This window comes from Hermetia illucens, chromosome 2 (genome assembly GCF_905115235.1).
Source record: "Hermetia illucens chromosome 2, iHerIll2.2.curated.20191125, whole genome shotgun sequence".
In the NCBI taxonomy this organism is placed as follows: Eukaryota; Metazoa; Arthropoda; class Insecta; order Diptera; family Stratiomyidae; genus Hermetia; species Hermetia illucens.
This window is the reverse complement of record NC_051850.1, coordinates 189,264,470-189,283,251: the sequence shown is the minus strand read 5'-3', so window position 1 is coordinate 189,283,251 and position 18,782 is coordinate 189,264,470. Positions and strand designations below refer to the sequence as shown.

General features: G+C 43.2%; 3 protein-coding genes across 3 annotated transcripts in view; all 3 read right to left on the bottom strand.

Moving 5' to 3' along the window:
* LOC119649229 overlaps nucleotides 1-7,312 on the bottom strand; it is a 29,801-nt gene extending 22,489 nt beyond the window's left edge. The window contains exons 1-2 of the mRNA XM_038051288.1: nucleotides 7,113-7,312; nucleotides 6,811-7,056 (exon numbers count right to left, since the gene is read on the bottom strand). Of these exons, the coding sequence (XP_037907216.1) occupies nucleotides 6,811-7,056; nucleotides 7,113-7,136 (270 nt within the window). The 5' untranslated portion in view covers nucleotides 7,137-7,312. The remainder of the gene's footprint in view (nucleotides 1-6,810; nucleotides 7,057-7,112) is intronic.
* Nucleotides 7,313-13,656: 6,344 nt separating this feature from the next.
* Nucleotides 13,657-15,704, bottom strand: LOC119650095 (lariat debranching enzyme). The gene is made up of 3 exons (XM_038052613.1): nucleotides 15,302-15,704; nucleotides 15,061-15,236; nucleotides 13,657-14,938 (listed from the first exon to the last, which is right to left on the bottom strand). Exons 1-3 carry the CDS (start codon nucleotides 15,496-15,498, stop codon nucleotides 13,800-13,802), a joined length of 1,512 nt encoding a protein of 503 aa, XP_037908541.1. The 5' UTR covers nucleotides 15,499-15,704; the 3' UTR covers nucleotides 13,657-13,799.
* A 1,547-nt stretch (nucleotides 15,705-17,251) lies between these two features.
* LOC119649370 (protein ALP1-like) lies at nucleotides 17,252-18,649 on the bottom strand. Its single transcript, XM_038051487.1, has 4 exons — nucleotides 18,541-18,649; nucleotides 17,912-18,484; nucleotides 17,722-17,857; nucleotides 17,252-17,488 (listed from the first exon to the last, which is right to left on the bottom strand). The coding sequence occupies exons 2-4, from the start codon at nucleotides 18,433-18,435 to the stop codon at nucleotides 17,303-17,305; spliced, it is 846 nt and encodes a 281-aa protein (XP_037907415.1). The 5' UTR covers nucleotides 18,436-18,484; nucleotides 18,541-18,649; the 3' UTR covers nucleotides 17,252-17,302.
* Between the last annotated feature and the right edge of the window lie 133 nt (nucleotides 18,650-18,782).

The following is an 18,782-nucleotide window of genomic DNA, read 5'->3' as shown; positions in this document are numbered from 1 at the left end:
TATGGAGAATGGGGGACGTCACCTAACAGATTTGATCTTCAAAACAATGTAAATAAAAACTTTAGACATGCACCTACATTATAAAAAATAAATAAATATTTTCCGATGCATACAATAGTTTTTATTGAGTTTTGAAAAAGGAAGTTATGCTGCCGCACCCTGTATTTCTGGATCTAGAGAAGGCGTTTGACTGTGTGCCATACGAACTGATCTGGTATGCTCTGTGGACCTAATAACAGAAGAACTCGTGCGCTGGGTTCAATTACCCTACTACGATCCGAAAAGTAAAAGACAAAGTGTGACGAGCATATCAAAATCGCTTCGTGTCCCTGTCGATGTTTATCAAGGAAGCACCTGTCACCACCTCTTTGTTCTTATTATGAACACTGTCTCACGGGCCATCCAGCATCCAGCGCTCTATATACTGCTTTAGGCAGATGATGTTTTCCTAGCTGATCTCGAGCAACGTGCTCAAAAATGGAATGATCGCCTCATGCAACATGGTCTCAGATTGAATCTGAATAAAACTGAGTTTTTGACAACCGATCCCCATGTAAAAGGCACCATCGCTGTCAGAACTGATGGATTTAAATATCTAGGATTAATGCTATCAGCCAATTATGATTTGAATTATGAAATTGTTTCACGCATTAGCGCAACCTGGATGAAATGACGTGTCACAATTGGTGTTGTTGTGATCGACGTTTTAACGAACGTCTCAAGTCTAAATTTAACCGCAGTGTCGCCCGCCCTCTACGGTTCTGAGTGTTGGCCGACTATAAAAAACAATGAACGGCGTCCTGCGGTAATGCACGCGAAGATGTTACCTTAGAACAATGGTATAACTTGACACGATTACGTCCGGAGGTGATATGAGGTTTCACCGTTCGTGGAAAAAAAATGTGAAAGAAACATCTTCGATACCATGCAATTGGCGCTAGCGAGAACTTACAGACTAATATTAACCTGAACTTCCACTCAAAAGCCGACCGGAACAAAGACGGCTTGATAACCTCTCGACTTCACTTAAATCAAATCTTCTTCTCCTTCATCTTCGGTCTTTGCCCCTTTTGAGAAGCGGAGTCGACTCGATGCAGTAACGCTTTTCTGCTCAGTCATAGGCTTGATCTGGATGGTGACGCGAGGAGTGTCAAGCCATCGTTGTTTCGACCGTCCTTTTGGTCGCTTCTCATCGAGTTTGATTTTCAGACCAATCTTGGCAAATGTGTATCATGCATGGTGGAGTCAGAGTTGAAAACACAAAGAAGAGAACAAGAGGACAACGACAAACATAAAGCCAGAAAAAACACTTATTGTCTTGAAAAATTCGTAAAGTTCAATGTTGGAAGGCCCCCACAATCACTGGAATGGTCTCTACACAAAATTTATGGGGCATTCAGAAAAATCGGATTTATAACTGACAAAGTGCCCTCAAAGGGACGTACTCTGGGAACGTTCCAATGATGCATGGACTTCACTTGTCAAGATCGGAAACTTAAAAGCTACAGACGGAGAAGGATGAAAGCGAGTCTTCCGCGCCTAAAAACGGGACAAATTGTACCAACTGGTCCTCCAGGTTGGGGGTTGGGTAGGGCTGACAACCCTACACGGCAAACAACTTGTTACGAAGCCACAACAGGAGCCTCGGACAGGACGAATTTTAAAACGACGGACCCGGCAACGAACACGGAATAACGATTTGCGCATTTTCTCATGGAACGTGCGCTCCCTGTACAGAGATGAAGCTGATGAGCAGCTAGCCGATACCCTGTCCCAATATAGGGCTGATATAACAGCGTTACAAGAGATGCGATGGACAGGGACCGGTTTCCTGGAGAAGAGCCACTACACCATATATTATAGTGGTCATCCAGTAAACCATGTGCTCGGAGTAGGTTTCTTAGTCAGCCAAAAAATGAAACCTGCTGTTATCGGCTTTGAAAACATAAGCGAACGGCTATGCACCCTGCGCTTGCGAGGCAAGTTTAGAAATATAAGCCTCATAAACGTTCACGCCCCTACAGAGCAGACTGCAGAGTCGGAGAAGGATATCTTCTACGAGGCGGTAGAACGAACCCTCGAAGCCTGTCCCAGATATGATATCAAAATCATACTTAGGGATTTTAACAGCCAAGTAGGGAAGGAGCCCGTATTCAGGCGATACGTTGGCTCCCATAGCTTACACGAAAAAACAAATGATAACGGACTGCGGACTATTCAATTAGCAGAGTCACACGAAATGGTTGTTGGATGTACCTGGTTTGCGCGGAAAGCGGTCCACAAACATACGTGGGCCTCTCCAGACAGGACCACTTTCAACCAAATTGACCACGTGTTGATCGAACGCCGCCACCTCTCAGCCTTGATGAAAGTCAGAACATATAGACTCGGATCACTATCTCGTTGGCATGGTGCTCCGAGCTCGAATAACAATACCACCTAGAATCCCCTCGGACAATCAGGTGAGAGTGAACACTGAAGCCATCCACAACACAACCCTCCGCGACACCTATAAGAGGGAAATGGATGCCACAATAACCGCAGTCAACAGAGGACCTGGAGATGAAGCATCAACAAATGATCTTCACAATCACCTGAAGAACGTTATCATGGATACGGCCACAAACATACTTGGCCCCAGCCGCAAAAGGAGTCGGAACGGCTGGTTTGACGATGAATGTAAGCTAGCAACGGAACGGAAGAATGCCGCATACCGAGTAATGTTGCATTCTCAAAGAACGCGGGCACGCGCAGAGACTTATCACGAACTCCGTCGAGTGGAGAAGCGACTTCACAGACGGAAAAAGGAAGCTTGGGAGAACCAACAAGTCTATGAACTAGAAAAGTACAGGGAGCAACCGCACCAGGCGCCGAAATTTTACCAACAAGTCAGCAGGATGAAGCCTTATACACTCTCGATGTTCATCCTGCCGAGACAAAGAGGGAAATCTGATTTCCGACAGAATGGACATATTAGAGCGATGGGTTGAGTACTTTGATGAGCTACTGAACAACCAGAACATCGGCGAGTTGGAGGTCCCGCCAACTGAAGACGACGGACAAATACTGCCACCACCAAGTTTAGGAGAAACAGTCCGTGCAGTTCCTCGGCTAAAAAATCATAAGTCGCCAGGAGCCGATGGAATTACAGCCGAATTGGTTAAATATGGAGGCGACCAGTTACACCAAGTGGTTCACCAACTTGTGCTCAAGGTAAGGGACAGCAAATCAATGCCTGACGATTGGCAACGAGGCATTATCTGTCATACATAAAAGGGAGATATCACACAGTGCAGCAATTATAGAGGTATCACGTTGCTGAGTGCCATCTATAAGATATTCTCCACTATCTTGCTAGGCCGGATAGCCCCATACGCCCAGAACATCATTGGCCCATACCAAAGAGGCTTCACTCCAGGCAAATCAGCAACAGATCAGATTTTCTCTCTGCGGCAGACGATGGAAAAACTGTTGGAATATGGACAACAGTTACACCATCTGTTCATCGACTTTAAAGCCGCCTATGATAGCATAGCCACGGTAAAACTGTACACGGCCATGAGAGAATTCGGTATCCCGCCGAAATTAATAAGATTGACTAGGCTGACCCTGACCAATGTGCGAGGCCAGATAAAAGCAGCAGGATCACTCTCAAGACCATTCGACATCAACAACGGTCTACGACAAGGGAATGCGCTATCATGCGTCCTATTTAACCTGACCCTCGAGAAAGTGATCCGTGATGCTGAGGTAAAGCAGCGAATCGCTGCGAACAAGCTTATGAGATTGAAAGGATATCACGACAGATTGAGTTCCCGTCGAATATCCGATCCTTGGCCATAGCCCCGGCTGGCATACCTGCTCCAGGTGCAAAGCCACGATCACTGGTGAGGAAAGGAGAACTTGTACAACTGATTTGGCGTGGTGACGATGGCAAGCTAACGTTCGGGAAGAAATTCATCAAATCAAATATTTTCGCATTTCTTTTCACGGATCTTCTGGTGCTCACCAAACGAAAGGGCGAACAGCAATTTGTGGTATTTGATTATTGTTTGCGTTCAATGTTGACCGTTTCGTCGGGCGATGTGATCCCTCAACTACCAACCAAAGAAGTAGCCCAAGCAGGAAAGAATCTCATTTTGATGACTTTGTTGGAGAATCATGACGGGAAGACTGTTGAATTGGTAAGTTATCTGTCCGTCTGTTAAGCCCCGCGATACTTATCTTTATTTTGCAGATATTATCGTGTTCATCAGTTTCCGAGCGACAGCGCTGGCTTGAGGCAACCAAGCCCTTAAGAGTCCGAGGATCCCAACGAGACCCTCTACGAACAATGGGACTGCCCGCAAGTATTGGTTAAACATGAATTCACAGCGACTGAACCAGATATGTTGAGTCTGCAGCTCGGCGACGTTATCAATGTGAATCGTAAAATGGTCGACGGTAATATCTTTGTTGAAACTGGTGTTTGAATATTCTTAAATCTTAATGAAACCATTTGAAAAAAGTCGCAGTTTGCGCCCCATATGAGCGCGAATCATGCACTTCGAATGTAAAATCGATCATCCAAGAAAATCAGCTAAACTTCTTGGTCCAACCTTATCAACTTTTGGTCTTCTCTCACCAGCTTATACCCCGTTTCTTGCACATCATGAACAAACTAATCTTAAAGTTGTTTTTCGAATTTATCAGTTGCACAAGCGGCAATTGGACGTTTGTTATATATTGTACGTAGGCAATAAGCTATGAAATCACGGATGACAAAAAGTGAGTACCCTTTGTATGCGATCGTTGGAGCATGTTCCCACAGTTTACCTTTTGTCGAAGCTCCCGGGAAAGTATTGTTCAACTTTGATAGAGTCCCTGCAGTGTCAGGTGTTATGTTCCATCTCCGTGTCCTCCTGACTTCATCAGGAAAGCAGGGAAAAAGAAATGTCGTATTTGTGATCGAAATTTGACGCTTTATTTAACATACTTGGAATTATCCGATTTAAGTCAAATATGCGCCGTTTTGTTCGCGAACTTGCTGCAAGACCCCCCTTATAAACCCCCCCCCCCCCCCCATCTTTATTTGCAAAAAACTCAGACAGTCAATTTTCGCAAGCCTCTTTTGAGGCCAAGGTAGTAAGACCAAGAGCGTTTTGCATGGAGCGGAAGAGATGATAATCACTTGGTGCCAGGTTCGGACTATACGGTGGATGCGATAGGACATTGCATTTGAGCTTCCGTAGCTTCTGGCGGGTCATCAAAGATGTGTGAGGCCGAGCGTTGTCCTGGTGCAACACAACACCATTCCTATTGACCAATTCTGGCCGCTTCTGGTCAACCACCTGCTTCAAATGGTCGAGTTGCTCACAGTAGAGGACCGAATTGAGGGTCTGGTCATAGTTGAGCAGCACATAGTGGATGATTCCCTCCCAATATCACCAAACACACAGCAAAACCTTCCTGGCCGTCAATCCGGGCTTAGCAATGGTTTGGGCCCGCTCGCCGCGCTTCGATCACGACCTTTTTCGCTTGAGGTTGTCGTACGTGATCCACTTTTCATCACCAATCACCATCCGCTTCAAAAATGGGTCGAATTCGTTCTGGTTCAGCAGTGCATCGCAGGCGTTGATTAGGTCCAAGAGATTTTTTTGCGTCAACTCGTGTGGCACCCAAACATTCAGCTTTTTTTGGAATCCAATCTTCTGCAAATGGTTCCAAACGGTTTTATGGTCTATACCCAGTTCCTGCAATGCAAGAGGTACGATCCTCTTTAAGACCACCCAACTACTGGCCTATGCTGACGATATCGACATCATGGGAAGAACCACCCGAGACGTACAAACTGCCTTCATCCAGATCGAGCAGGCGGATATCGGCGCGTGATCTTGGGCTGCACATCAATGAAGGCAAGACAAAATATATGGTGGCAACGTCAGGACCGAAGACGAACCAACCAACAACATCAAACGCACTGGTCAAACGGGAAGAATAAGGATAGGAGAATACAACTTTGAGACCATTAAAAATTTCTCCTATCTAGGGTCGAAAATCACAACCGATACCAGCTACGATGATGAAACCCGCGCACGGTTGTTGTCAGCCAACAGAGCCTATTTCAGCTTAAAAAAACTGTTCCGCTCGAAACGTCTCACCATAGGGTCAAAGCTCTTACTGTACAAGACTATGATCTTGCCAGTCCTCATGTATTCCTCGGAAACTTGGGTTCTTAGCAAGAAAAATTGCGAACTGTTGGCCGCGTTCGAGAGAAGAATCCTCCGAAGAATTTTTGGCCCCCTACATGCGGATGGACGATTCCGTAGCCTACATAATGACGAAATCAATGAGCGCTACCATGACCGTCCGGTTGTGGATAAAATCCGACTCAATAGGTTACGGTGGGCGGGTCACTTAATCCGTATGGATGAGGATGATCCCACCCGGAAAGTCTATAAGGGCAACATCTATGGTAGAAAAAGAAGACGAGGCAGACCCTGCCTAAGATGGAGCGATGGCGTGGGTCAGGACGCCAGATAGCTTTTAGGGATATCGAATTAGTGGACCTCGGCGTAAAACCGGGATGTCTGGAGTTCCTTATTAAGGCAGGCCTAGACCGGATACCGATTGTTGTGCCGTTGATGATGATGAAACTTATTGAAAATATGGCGAATTTAGATTATTAATAAAAGGGAGATGGCAATGGCTGAAAGTTTCTTCTTTTGTTTTTTGTTTAGATAAATGGATTTTTGTATCGCGTTATCATTTGTATAGTATCCACTCGAAATATACACACTCTGTAATCGATTGTAATGTAAACAAACTTACGAAATCAACAATTTCGACATTGCCCGCCGAGTCCACAATGATGTTGCAATGCGACCTGGAGCAGTAGCTGGAATCCAAACGCAAAGTGCACCGGGGAGTGCGCCCCACGGACGTGACTCCTTCGACGAGGTTCACCCTTTGCTCGCCTGAAACCTCCTCCAGGAACCAGCCCATGGTGAGACCCGAACAAGAACACTTCGAACTAGGTAGATAGGAGGCGGACGTCGATAGCAATTTAAGCGGCAGCTAAGAAGTCCACCAAATATATTATTTTAGAAACAGAACATTCAAAAAGTATCCACCAAACGATCTGCAGTTCGCACCATCACTATAAGCCAGAGGAAACCCCATTGACTTCAGAGAAGTCATCAACGGCCACATGAACCATCCAGACACTTTTTACGTTAGATTTATCGATAATAAATTATAAATTAATATATTTCATCAAATTTATTGCGATTTATTGTTTAATTCCGCTTGGGTTGGCGCACGGTAACTTGAACTGTCAACAAATTCAAACGAGAGAGAACTATCAGAAGTCACCGGCATGGCCAGCAGCGAACAAAATTCCATCGCACACATCTCAAATTTCATTACGGCGAAATTTTCAAGGGTTCGCTTTGTTGGAATTTAAATATCAGCATTTGTTATTGAAACAAAACAAAAATTATCAGAAATTTATGGATCCTATTTAGATCAATCAAATAGTTTGGGTTTTATCTATATTCAAGCTTGGTCTCTTTCGGCAATGTATTTGCGCTACCGAAATAGACAAAGTAAATCGGGGAAACCCAGTTGTAAAAATAGGGGAAATTTGCATAACAATCCATTGCAATTTAGAGCAATAGTTCATCAATGCAGGAGACTATTCTTTTTATAAAACATTCATATATTGAATCTTTCGAAGGACGCGGTTTCTTTTTTTTATATCATGCCTAACAGTCCTCCCCCCTCCCTCCTTATTTCGCTTGAAACTAGTCCATCATTTTTTTTCGTCAATGTTTGAGCGAGATTCGATTCCAAGCAGGCGTTAACCACGGTGAATGATTTTAAACTTTTCATTTTTCGATTCGAGCATTGAGATAAAAATACAAACAGGAACGTCAATACAACAGGAATAATGTTCTTATAATATATATGGCTCCAATAAACTTAACTTAAAACTAAGGAAGAAGAAACGGTGATGGAAAACCTCAACATAATCGTCATTGACGCATATGAGGCCAGCTGTCCGGCTAAGACAGTCAAGCCATCAAGGGATGTACCATGGTGGAACAAGAACCTAGTCAGAATGAGAACAGAGGCACGAAAACTCTTTAACCGGGCAAAACAAACCGGGGACTGGCAGAGGTATAAAAATGCACTGACTGCGTATAGCAACACGATCAGGGAAGCGAAACGGAACAGCTTCAGGGAATTCTGTGAAGAGATCGAACAGATCACAGAAGCAACCAGGCTGTACAAAGCTGTAGCCAAAGACGGAGGAATATCCTCTGTCTGCTTGAAAAAGCAAGATGGGACATTTACCGAGAATAAGGAGGACAGGGTACACCTCCTTTTCAGGACTCATTTCCCGGGGTCCTACCCCACGGTGGCAGGCGACAACATTCTGCCTGACACCCCAACAACGAATAAAAGGGGAAGAAAGGAGAGCTGGAAACTAGCAAAAGAGGCATGCTCAGAAGCTAGGCTAAGATGGGCAGTGGGAACTTTTAAACCACTGAAATCTCCCGGAGTAGATGGCATTTTCCCAGCACTTATCCAGAGAGGCCTAGGAATTATCTTAGAGTCTCTTCTGAGGGTGGCAAGGGGGAGCATAGCACTGGGATACATACCAAGGGCATGGAGACGAGCAAAAGTGGTCTTTATTCCGCAAGCGGGTAAAAAGGATCCTTTTCACCCTAAATCTTTCAGACCAATTTGCCTAACATCGTTCGCACTCAAAAGGATGAAGAAGGTCATAGACAACTATATTAGAACTAACGTTCTAGAGCGTAATCCCCTACATCACTGTCAGCACGCTTACCAGGCAGGTCGGTCAACTGACACTGCTCTGTATCAGCTGACAGAGGTACTACGGGATGCCATAGAAACAAAAGAAATTGCACTGTGCGCGTTTTTGGATATCGAAGGAGCATTCGACAACACGTCGCACACAGAGATACAAGATGCCCTTAGCCGCAAAGGAGTGGGAAACACCCTGGCATTCTGGATGGGCAAAATGCTTGAAAGCAGACAAATAGAGGTACCGACAGGTACAAATTCTATTATCATGGACACCACTCAAGGCTGTCCACAGGGTGGGGTACTATCGCCGCTGATGTGGAGTATGGTTGTGGATGAACTCCTGAACGTGTTAACAAATACTAAAATACAAGTCCAGGGTTACGCGGACGACATTGTTTTAATCTGTAGGGGCAAATATGAAGATACCCTATGTGGTAGAATTCAAACTGGACTAAGGGTTACTAGTGCCTGGTGCAGGAAGGTGGGACTGCGGATCAACCCAGCCAAAACCACCATAGTACCATACACTAGGAGGCGCAAGCTTGATTACCTGAGAGCCATTACATTACATGATATGGAGGTGAAACGGGAAACAGAGGTCAAATATTTGGGAATATCGCTAGACCAAAAATTACTCTGGAAGACACATGTCGGAAAGCCACGAGGGCTCTAATGACCTGCAGATCCATAGCAGGAAAAAAATGGGGTTGCAGCCCGAAGATACTACTTTGGATATATACTGCAATAGTAAGGCCAATGATTACCTATGGAGCGGTAATCTGGGCAGAAAGAACACAACTCAGCACACAAGCCAGGGAATTACATAAGCTCCAAAGGCTGGCTTGCGTGTGTATCAGTCTGGCAATGAGGACATGCCCAACGGCATCCCTGGAGGTCCTTCTGGGATTAACCCCTCTCCATCTGCACATACAGATGCAGACAAGGAGATCAATATTCAAGAGGGCTTTAGTATGAGTGAGGCGGGGAACTGCCTAAATCGAAGGAAGATTGATATTCTTTCTAGGTGGTATCCCGAATTACTGATACCAGAGATAACATGACAACGAGGTTTCACTTCGATAAGAAGTTTGAAACACGTTGGAGTAACAAGGCAAACTGGGAGAGCGTGGCTGTGACATACGGCTTAAACCAGCAACTGATTACTTGGTACATTGACGGATCCCTCACAGCAGAGGGAGCGGGTGCTGGTGTCATTGGTGCAAGGAAAATGTACTTTGAGCCAATGGGCAAGGTACACTAGCATATTCCAGGCGGAAATATACGCCATAGACAAATGTGCCTCCTTTAATCTGCAAAGGAACTACAGGGGGCAGAACATAGCTATTCTCACCGATAGCCAAGCAGCGATCAAGGCACTTAGATCCAACCAGGTGAACTCTAAACTGGTATGGGAATGCCTTGAGAGACTGAATACACTCGGCCCGTCCAACAAGGTCTGGATACTTTGGGTTCCAGGCCATGCTGGGTTGGAAGGCAACGAGGCAGCGGACAAACTAGCCAAGAAGGGAGCAGGGACGCCTTTACACGGGCCAGAACCCTTCTGTGAAATCGGAAACGGTTTCATGGCTATGACTCTAAGAAATGAAGAGGAACGGTTGAGGGAACTAAACTGGGCGGGCCTACCAGTGATGGAGCAGTTCAGGGTGCTTATTGGGGGATACGAACCCATGCGTACAAAGGATTGCTTAAACCTCACCAAAGAGAACCTCCGAATCATAGTGGGAATTCTCACTGGTCATTGTCGGCTGAACTATCACCTAGGGAAGCTAGGGATATCTACGGACACTGCCTGCAGGTTTTGTGAGGAGGAGGACGAAACCTCTATGCACGTCCTGGGACAGTGTCCGGCACTTGTGCAAAGTAGGTCTAGACATCTGGGAGAACACTTAATACCAGATGCATAGCTGAAACTTTTGGAAGTGGGGAACATACTAAAGTTCCTAACGTTATAAGCCTGCTTGAGATACTATGATCAATAGGTACACTATAACCAGTAAAAGGGGCACAATAGTTCTTCAAGGACGCGGTGCGACTTTCCATTAACAGAATAATAATAATAAGGAAGAAGCCAGAGCCAAAGACCCAAACTGTAGAGGGTTGTAGAACGGACAGATTCCCTGGATCGGGGAGTGAAAGTAGATTTCAACCTCCGCGAACGGGACTTCAAAAATGTCTGCAATACGTACACTAGGAGAGACGATGCGAAATATAATATCGAAGTTAGTAGAGCTCTTCATCAAGTAATTACAGAGTTTGAGACGGGTACACATATCAAGGAAGATGCGACGTTTTTGCAGGGAAGGGAGATTGAGGGCGCGAAGTTGGGAAGGATAGTCCACACGGGAAAAGTTCTTTTTGAAAAAGAGGATCCCGGTGATTTTGCGTCATATAGCTTCAAGAGGGCGACAGTCATGGTTGCGGAGGGGGGGGCGAGACTACCTAACAATATTCAAGGATGTTTTTAACAAGTGAGCTAAGGTAAAGCCGGAGGAGGAACGCAGGATAAAACCACACATTTTGAAAGCGCGATTGATGATATCGATGAAGTGGGAATTGTCATCGAAACTTACATCTAAGTCTTGAAAGTAGGTTAGTAGTAATAGAGGATAGATAGCAGGAAAAGAATGTTGGGAAGATTTAAGCGAGTATCACATCCAGCGGCATTTGCTGACATTGAGTGTCAGCTTGTTAACCGAGCACCAACAGACCCGAGTATCTACGTTTGACTGCAAAACAGCACGGTCCAGCGGCGACAAATGATTTAAAGTCGTTTGTGTAAACCAAACACGGAGGGGGGGGGGGGGTGAGAATGGAGAGGAGGTAATTAATAAAGTATGTGGCCAAGTATAGAACTTTGAAGAACACCAGAGGAAGGACAGAAGAAACGGGATGAGTAACCATGAAGCTGATATAAACCAGAAAGTTTGAAGTAGTAGATCTATGTTTCACGAAATCATGATGCTATGATGTACATATAATAGGCAATCAACCACATGTAGATACTGCCAGATTTTGAGGGGCTTAGATGTGTACGGATAGGCTTTCCCAATACATTCACAAGTCCGGTCCATTGAGTGTGGGTACTGCCTGTTAGATATGTGCCTGTGACCGAAATATGTGATCAGCCATTCGTTGACTTGGAGCAAGAAGAGAGATCGAACGTTAGTTTACTGCTATAGTAGGGTCTTTGTTTTTGAGGATAGGAATAATAAGGGCCTCTTTTCCAAAGATGAGGAAAATGGCTTTCTTCGAGACTTTCGTTGAAAAGGGAAATGTATTGTTATAGTCAACAAGAAAGAGGTCAGAAAGCCCATCGGGACCAGGTCCGATTTTAGTAATAAGATTTCCAATGAGGAGCTCAACTAAGGAAGGGTTAAGAAGAGCAATGATGGAAGATTCAAAGCAGTCCGCACCTACTGGAGATGTAAAGGGCGCAGTGAACGAAGAAATAAACACGGAAGAAAAGTAAGAACAGAGTAGGTCACAGAATTCTTGTGATGAGTCGGTAGTGGAGTCAACAAAATTGATGGAAGAAAGGAAAGATTGGGTGAAGTTACGGAAATAGCGAGATTAGAACCAAAATGGTTTCAAGCCCTGCGAGTGAAGGTGGCCTCGGCGCTTGAAAAAAATATCTATTGGGCCCTTTTTTAATCATCGGTTTCACAATGTAGTGCATAGCAAATGTGCAAGGTTGACGTCATTCTTAGATGCCAGAAACTTCTTCCACAATGCATGCTTCAAGCGGATTTGGTAAACCTGATTCGGTAAGAAAATAGATAAGTGGGAGAAGATCGGCAAGGATATTCTAAGGATTTCTAAAAGTTTGATCATGTTGAGTTAAATAATACATGATCCTAGTTTATTGAAGCTAAAGTTGAGTTAAGGAAGTAAAAGTTGGAAAGTTCATAAGTTAATTTACGCGCAATTTTGGGGTTTGAACAAAAAAGATCCATCTCAAATTCCAATGGGGGATAGTGAGCGCCGATTTGAACATACGAAGATGTGCAATGTGGTACCTCTGTAATTGCTGCATTGCGTGATATCCGCTTGTTATGTATGGGACAGATAATGCCTCGTTGCCAGTTTCAGGCATTGATTCGCTGTCCCACACCTTGAGCATCAGGTAATGAACCGCTTGGTGTAATTGATCGCCTCCATGTTTAACCAATTCGGCTGCAATTCCATCCTCCGGGCGACTTATGGTTTTTAAGCCGATGGATTGCTCGCAATTTTCTCACACGCCTGGTGGCGGCAGCATTTGTCCGTCTTCAGTCGGCGGGACCTCCAACTCGCCGATATTTTGGTTGTCGAGCAGTTCATCAAAATACTCAACCCATCGATCTAATATGCGCATTCTGTCGGAAATCAGGTTTCCCTCTTTATCTCGAGCTTCGAGGTGTGGGAGGAGGTAAAACTTGAGTGTCTGGTGCGTCTGCTCTTTGTACTTTTAGAGTTCACAGATCTGTTGGTTCTCCCAGGGTTCCTTTTTCCGTCTGTGAAGTGTCTTCCACGCTCGGCGGCGTTCATGATAAGTCTAAACCCAAGGTAATCGATGATTTGGACGCTCTAAAAACGCATGCAATACCAAAAAAAAAAACAATAGTCCAGGCTTGATGACGTTGAAACAGCCGGAAATAGGCGATGATGGCGTATTATGCTTTACTTTAGCATCTTTCGGGAGGAAGCATACTTATTCAGCGTTCGGTAGAAAGCGGAACGACCTGGAATTGTTCGTTACCGAGGAAGCTCCCCAAAGAGATAAAAACGGAGTATTACAAAACCGGAGCAACACTATTCGATCGAGACACTCGCATCATATTCTCTATTTAAAACTTTTATTTGAAACCATGATACAGATTATTATATACAAAACCAATTTGGCTCTTCAAGATGCCGAAAACCGTAAAGTGATCTACCAATTTCCATAAAAATGAAAGTCCATACAATAAAATAATTCTCCCTTATTCATCCTCGTCAGCCGCATTATAAATGCTTTGATTTCTCCTTTTGAACTTCTTTACTGGCGGAGTGATGTCCGGCTGTCTTTCCTCGTCGTCCGCGGGTCCAGATTCAACCTTACCGGAGCTATCGATCACTTCTGTTCTCACAGGCTTTTCACCATCGATATCCAACTCATCGGGATTCGAATCGTCCGCTCTAGGTTTAGGCAGCATCGATAATAAAGATATTCTCTTCAATGGACTGCACTGACTGCTATTAACGCTGCAATCCAACTGTTCCGAACTGTCCATCAGAACGCTGGAATCATTCAAACTGTCATCAAAGGATCTTGAGTGACTCAACTCATGTCCGTTCATCACCATGGCCAGACTAAGCGGATCATCAATACCTAATCGGTCGCAGAAACTCATTGTTTGCGGATTAATCTGTGACTTCGGCTGCTCAAAATCCATCGAAACATCCAAGTTCTTTTGAATATTGTACGGTTCCACCGTGCGACAGAAATTATCTGGGATTTTCAGATCGCAGTCCAACTTATTCCTTACATGCTCCTTTTCCTCGTCCGTGGGGGTGAAATTATAGCGTCCTGACCCGTTCGGGCCCGGCATGTAGTTCGAACTGTTTTTCACGTGTACCAAGTGATTTGTAATGTGCAAAATTGTCAGCCATTCCAAATCATATTCGAATACCAAATCACCATCGTCCGGACAATCGGATTCTAGTTCTAATACTTGAAGAAAACGCCGTTTTGGTAGACATTTGTCCAAAGCTAGGAATTTTGTAACTTTTCCGGTATCTTCGTGGGGCACAAGCGCTGCAAACTTGCAATGTAAATGTGCTGCGAACCAATACGTGGGTTGCAATGAATTCAGAAGTTCCCCCAAAGGCGGACTGCCCAGTTGGTCCTGCTCAATGTCTTCCCTGAAGTGAGGCTTGAAGCGAACAAGCTGCTCGTGGTTACCGTAGTTGTGAATCCCGCGTGGCCAATCGTGCGATATGAATACATCAATATCGTCTGAAAGTTGCCTCAAACGAAACACCTCCAGCTGCCTTGTGTGGTATACACTTTTGCGAGTGCTTTCGTCGTACGGGGAAAATTCATGGTGACCGCGGTAGTAATCATAGCCTTTGTATATCCCTAGAATATGAAATGGTCTTGTTCAGTCTTCTCCAGTTCACCAAAAATGGGGCGAATGGGCAAATCGGAACTTTGTCTATTCCGAGGGACCGCCATGGCCAACCAAGGTCGCGATAACTCACCTGATATACCAGCAATTCGTATACCATTCACTCGCACTACACCAGCATAGCCTAAATAGTAAATCTTTGGAGCAACCCAGCCGCCGTATGGTAGCTCCTGCAAATAATTGGAAGCTTCGTGGTTACCTCCAATGAAAATGGTCAGAACAGGCGCAATTTTCTCGCCGCTGTAATATCTACAAACGGAGCATATTAAGATTATTTTCGATCCATTGGCTAACAACTGATCAATATCACATACTTATAAAATGTACATATATCCTGATACTTCTTCGGCACTGCCATCGTTTGCAAATCCTCTAAATTTCGAGTAGCTTGAAAGTCGCCGCAGCATATCAACAAGTCAATCTTGTAATTCTCGTGTTTCTCGATGGATTCAATTGTATTATATATTTTCTCCAGTTCGCCATGGGCACAGCCTTCTATTGCGATACGCATTTTAGTAACTAAATAGAATTTTCTCTTAAAAATTAAGGAATTAAATTCAACGGCTTGGCTTCTGCGGTAAACAATCAAGAACTATGACACTTGGGAATGTTTACAAATTCAGTGAGTGCGTTCTGAAACGATTGTCAATAGACTGGAGTTTGACCTCAAATTTTATATTCACCATATTCAGAATTTTATGAATGGATAAAAACGAAACGCATTTAATTCCAATAATTAAAAACCTTTTACGTTTGAAGTTTGAAAAATAATTTTCAACAGTTGTCTAGAACCAAGAAGCTAAAAGCAATAGTTCTAATAGCTAAAAATGCTTCATTATTCCTTAAAAGTTGGTAGAGGTTTGGCTCTTTAGTTTTAAAAAACACCTTTTTTATGGGATCAGCTAATTTATAATACAAGAATTGCGTCACGGCGTTTAATAACTCTTCAAAATATTGTGTTCTTCAGCATTAATGTGCTACATATCTTCTTTAAGATTGTCTGTCGTCTTTTTACATAAAAAATTTCTAGGTTGAATTTCTGCCCTAAAATTTTTTGTTAGGCTGTAGTAGGATCCCCTACGTTTGGAGCTTATAATTTAATCTGAAGATTTCAGCTTGTCAAATATGAACTAAAGTATGCGTATTTAACTATACTAACGATTTCAATCGAAAAAAAAATCCAGACATATCACACACAATATAATAAATCCAATTTGGTTTTTTCTTGATTAGAAAATCATTTTCCTGATCAGCTGATTATTTTTGAATGTTTCCTTTTCCAACCGTTCCACTGATAGTGTACCTGTCAAGAAAGTTTTACTGATCGTTTATAACCTCAAAGCGTTTTCGGGATTGTTATTTTCTTAAACGTTTTCGGCAAAAAAATATCGAAATGGATCGGAAAAATAGGAAGCGTCGATCACAAGAGGCCCGAAATATTAAAATTGAATTCGAAACCATGCTCATAATGGAAGTCGAAAGCCGTCAATGCTTATATGCAAAAGACAAAGAAGATTACAAAAATAAAACGAAGCGCGAAGACGCGTGGAAGGACATCTCCAGCATTCTAAATAGAAGTGGTAGGTAGATTATTATTATTAACTGGATTTAAACACTTAAAAACTTTATAAAAGTTTCAGAATGTCAATCGAAATGGAATATACTTCGAGACAGTTTTCGCGGCTACTATCGTTCGTTATGCAATACTCCAAGGGGATCGGGGGCAACAGAGACCGTAAAATGGCCACACTTCAAAGCGATGATGTTTTTGATTCCATATATTCGTGTGCCAGAAGAGTAAATGGTTTTCTGTTTCGTTCAATCAAATATTTATTTTTTATCTTCCCTAGTGATTGTGGGAATTACTCGAATAACTCGCCAGAACTATCCGCTAATACGATTTTGCAAAGCGAAGACAACTCTCGTGACTCCGAATACCACCAACCAGGCAATTTGTTTGCAAATAATAATAGCAAAAGAAAGAGAGATAGTTTCGACGAATCACTCGAAAAAGTGCTGCAAGTAATCGAAAATACAACTACCAAAAAATCAATAGAAAGTTTTTTCGAAAGTATTATTGAAACTATCGATAGCCTCCCGAAGAGCCGCCAACTCGAATTTCATGTCCTGGAACTTATACGCAAGAAATACACCGATGCGTAATTTTTATGCATCGGTGTAACTTTGATATTTTTTATCAATGTCTAAAACAAAATTCATTGAAATAAAAACACAATATTCCAATACATAGTCGTACTATTTATTATGTCATACATAAATTCGAAACAGTTGAAACCAATTGTCGTACATAAACTCTATACACGGCTGTATTGAAAAGGTAGATTGCCTTCGTTGATGAACCATTCTGCAAAAGAATTTCTAATTGTGACCGCAGTTGACACAGGTGGGGCCATCCTTGCTTCGTGGTTAACGTAAGCGCTTGGATCATGAGTTTGTACTTCTCGTATATTTTTTTTCAATTCTTTCATATTAAGTTTAATATAAAAAAAGTCAAGCGACGACGGCTTTACGGTTTCTTACCAGGGCAGAGGCAAATCGTCAGACGCTGCCTCACCTCTGCCCTGGGAGCAGCGTGACCGTAGCGGCTCGCAGATGTTGAATGCTCCTTTATATGATATAATTCGTAAAACACGACATGCCTACGAATTATATTGAGCGCAAATCCGCCTTGTTGACCAAAGCTGGCCAGGGCTCTCTCAAAACGAAGTTTAATATAGTTGTGCAAAATGCAACAACATAAGACTATCAGTTTCCCCAGTGCTGGCTGAACCTCAAGGGATTTCAATAGTATCCATGTATGCGCTAACATTCCGAATGCACTCTCTACGAGCCTTCTAGCCCTAGACAACCTAGATGAAGTAAATGGTCAATTTGATATTATTATGTAATTTATATATTAATACCTGTAATTAAATATTCTTTCACTCGTTGGTAGACAATTCCCGGAATATGGAGTCAGCAAATTATACGACAATCCGAATGCCTCATCTCCCACAAGAACAAATGGTTGTGGTGTTTGTGTTCCAGGTAGGCAACGATCAGCGGGAACTTTAAGTTGTTGGGGGCACTGCTTCCATGCCTTGCCAAAGTTAGATGCAGCAAATACGCTTGGATCCGCGTTGGAGCCATGAGCACCAATAGTAACCATTACAAACTGATAAGATGCATCCACTACTGCCATTAGTATGTTGGAAAAGAATTTTTTGTAGTTGAAGTCCATGCTTCCAGAATTATTTGGAGCGAACATTCGGATATGTTTCCCATCAACTGCCCCTAGGCAGTTTGGGAAATTCCATTTTTGTAAAAATTCATCAGATATTTTCATCCAGCTGGACAAATTTTGTTTGGGCATCACTATTTCCTCCAATTTACAATTAATAGCTTTTACGGTTTGCATTATGGACTTTCTAACAGTCGCTCGACCCATGTTGAAACGAAAAGCAAGGTCTGCGAAACTCGCTCCGGTGGCCAAAAATCTAAATAGGAATCTGATTGTTTTTACTACAGAATATTTGAACTTTAACATACGAACCTTAGAGTAAGTACTAATTTCTCCTTTGAAGAAATGAAGTCGCGTCTATAATTTAATACCGATGGTCGAATCAATGGATCAATTTTTTGGAGAAGAAGGTTAAATGCACTTCGACTCATACTCATAGAAGTATTCAAAAAATTTCATGGGGTATTGCACCAATCTGTTTATTAACGTGAAATATTCACCGTATTTTCTTCTTTCCATATTTAGCGGATGTACTTGACACTTTCTGGCTCTTT

Coding starts and splice junctions, on each gene's coding strand:
- LOC119650095 (XM_038052613.1), bottom strand. CDS start 15,498: ATGCGTATCGCAATAGAAGGCTGTGCCCATGGCGAACTGGAGAAAATA. Junction 15,237..15,301: donor GATATATGTACATTTTATAA/GTATGTGATATT, acceptor CTCCGTTTGTAG/ATATTACAGCGGCGAGAAAA. Junction 14,939..15,060: donor ACGAATTGCTGGTATATCAG/GTGAGTTATCGC, acceptor TTCATATTCTAG/GGATATACAAAGGCTATGAT.
- LOC119649370 (XM_038051487.1), bottom strand. CDS start 18,435: ATGGGTCGAGCGACTGTTAGAAAGTCCATAATGCAAACCGTAAAAGCT. Junction 17,858..17,911: donor GAAAGAATATTTAATTACAG/GTATTAATATAT, acceptor TACTTCATCTAG/GTTGTCTAGGGCTAGAAGGC. Junction 17,489..17,721: donor GTTGCATTTTGCACAACTAT/ATTAAACTTCGT, acceptor GACTTTTTTTAT/ATTAAACTTAATATGAAAGA.